The sequence below is a fragment of the Pseudophryne corroboree genome, chromosome 3, assembly GCF_028390025.1.
Source record: "Pseudophryne corroboree isolate aPseCor3 chromosome 3, aPseCor3.hap2, whole genome shotgun sequence".
In the NCBI taxonomy this organism is placed as follows: Eukaryota; Metazoa; Chordata; class Amphibia; order Anura; family Myobatrachidae; genus Pseudophryne; species Pseudophryne corroboree.
Window position 1 is genome coordinate 226783852 of NC_086446.1, and position 2443 is coordinate 226786294.

At 31.4% G+C, this 2443-nt stretch overlaps 1 protein-coding gene across 1 annotated transcript in view; it reads right to left on the reverse strand.

The window, feature by feature from the left end:
* The window catches only part of CDHR1 (cadherin related family member 1), a 267836-nt gene extending 266497 nt beyond the window's left edge, over positions 1 to 1339 (reverse strand). The window contains exon 1 of the mRNA XM_063958865.1: positions 1203 to 1339. Within this exon, the coding sequence (XP_063814935.1) occupies positions 1203 to 1266 (64 nt within the window). The 5' untranslated portion in view covers positions 1267 to 1339. The remainder of the gene's footprint in view (positions 1 to 1202) is intronic.
* Positions 1340 to 2443: the final 1104 nt, after the last annotated feature.

The following is a 2443-nucleotide window of genomic DNA, read 5'->3' on the forward strand; positions in this document are numbered from 1 at the left end:
TTAGAAAAAGAAATGCATCAATAAAAATGTATTAGCTGTGTTTAAATTTTAATTGAAATAATGCTACTATCATTTTGTTTCAGTGTAACAATCCTAATAATATAAATGTTTTAGAAATTGTTTTTAATATACAGTGTAAGAAAAGCGAATTACATCAATCAAGCCAAATACAAAAATACTACCCAAAAATATATAATAGTAATCATAAAATTAATACAATTACGTCCCTGTGAGATTGATTGTTTGCATTCATATATCTGTGTATATTTATAGTACCACACACACACACACACACACTAAAAAATGTCCTATAATAAAACTATTTATAATCTTGCAATTAAAATATTAATAAATAGAAGATTACAAAGAGGTTTTTTTTTTCAACAGTCTAACCCCCCCCCCCTCCCCTTTCTCTAATTGCTGTATGCTATATATCAGACCAGAGGAAATACATTGAATTATATAAAGCACAAACTAAAATAGCATGACAAATAAATGTCGAGACAGAACTGGTGTATGTGCCTAATAAATATATATATATATATATATATATATATAAACAAACATATAGTTTAATATTTCTCTTGTCAGATCACCTGGAACAGCTCTATGTCTACCCGTAAAACATGTGTGTAAACTCATTATGACCTGAGTTTTCATATTATGACAAATATCAATGTCTGTTTTCTTAATCTGTAAATTTACATAGTTTAACCTTTTGTTTGCCATGCTGTAAAAATTCATTTGACACTGTACAGCCAGTAGCTGAATACCTAAAATCATGGTCATAAAAAAAGATTGATTGACAGCAACCACAGAGGATTTTCAATAGCGAATACAGCATCACATGTGCATTCATAACCAGGGTAATCTTTACTTTCTGTTGATAATTTGGTAACAAATATAGTTATTAATAACTTGAATAATAAAGATTAAACCAAATAAGTTTTTATAAATTAAGGTATAAAGTATCTGTTAACATCATGTTACCTACAAATGATTGTTGCCCTGCTGGCAACATTAAATTAAAACAATTTAGGGGAGTCTTAGGGCAATTATTACATATAAACTGGGCTGTAGCATAGGTCCCTCAATTGTAAAAGATTAATGTGCAGGATCGCTAAAGATAGATTAGCTTTACTGGTCTGTAAGCTTCTTTGCATCTCAGAATCACATGCTAGAAATAAATGAATTTCACTTACCTGCTAAGCAAATATGAAGCAAAGATAAGAGTACAGATTCTGTAAAGTGCCAGACATACTTCATTTCCAATATCAGAATGGTGATTTTTATTTCCTTTGAGAATGTACTATAATTTTACTCTAAAGAACTGTGATGGTTGTTGCCATTCAGGATAATGTAAGGACTCTCTATGCAAGGGGAGGTAACAGATGTTAAGATGCTAATCCGATGACACATCTTATTTTCTCCTTCCTACTATCTAATTAGACCAATTAACTTGCAAGGAGCTGAGGGAATTGTTTTTTCCCCACTATTAAACAAACTGCCATATTCAAATTTTGCATATTATTTACACGTGGCAACTCTTAAAACAGGTTAATAACTATCTTAAATTGTTATCCAACTTAATTTATCTTTCTTCTTTATACTTGTATTGAGAGTAAAAACATAACTTTTTTTATCCTTAAAATGGAAAACATACACTTTCTAGAATGTAGTGGTGACTGAGTGATCTAAAATTTATTTTGTAGAACTGGTGTTTTTAAAGCAATTTTTCTGGCGTAGACAGTGACAAACACACATACACTTATTGTTTTACAATAAAGTTTAAATATACAACACTTACTAGTCTACAGTATCTTTCAGAATCTCTCAAAGATCCAAATAATATTGTACTGCAATTGCTATGAATACCAGTTTTGATGTACAGAAATTAATTCTGTTTTATGCTTATACGCTTCAAAAGTATGAAAATAACTAGCTATTTTCCCCAGCACTGCCTGGGTTTATTATTTTTCCTTTTTTTTCCTCCTGTCTCTCTTCCTTCTATTTGTTTTCAGTGCCCCACCTTTTTTCTCCACTTTCTCTCCCTCCTACTTTATCTCTCTCTCGGTGGTAGGAATGTGTCACGCACGTCTGTTCCATGGTGCATGTACCAACATGATGAGATTTTTTTTTATTAATACTTGTTTTCTTTACAATACATACATGCATACATACAGTGCCTTACTAATGTATTCACCCACCATTTGTCATGTTTTTTGCCTTGCAACCTGGAATTAAAATGGATTGTTTGAAGGTTTGCATCATTCCATTCACAGAACATGCCTACAACTTTGAAGATGTTTTTTTTTTTAATTGTGAAGCAAACAACAAATAGGACAAAATAATAGAAAACTTCAGCGTACATAACTATTCACCCCCTGCTAAAGTCTGTACTTTGTAGAGCCACCTTTTGCGGCAATTACAGCTGGAAGTCACT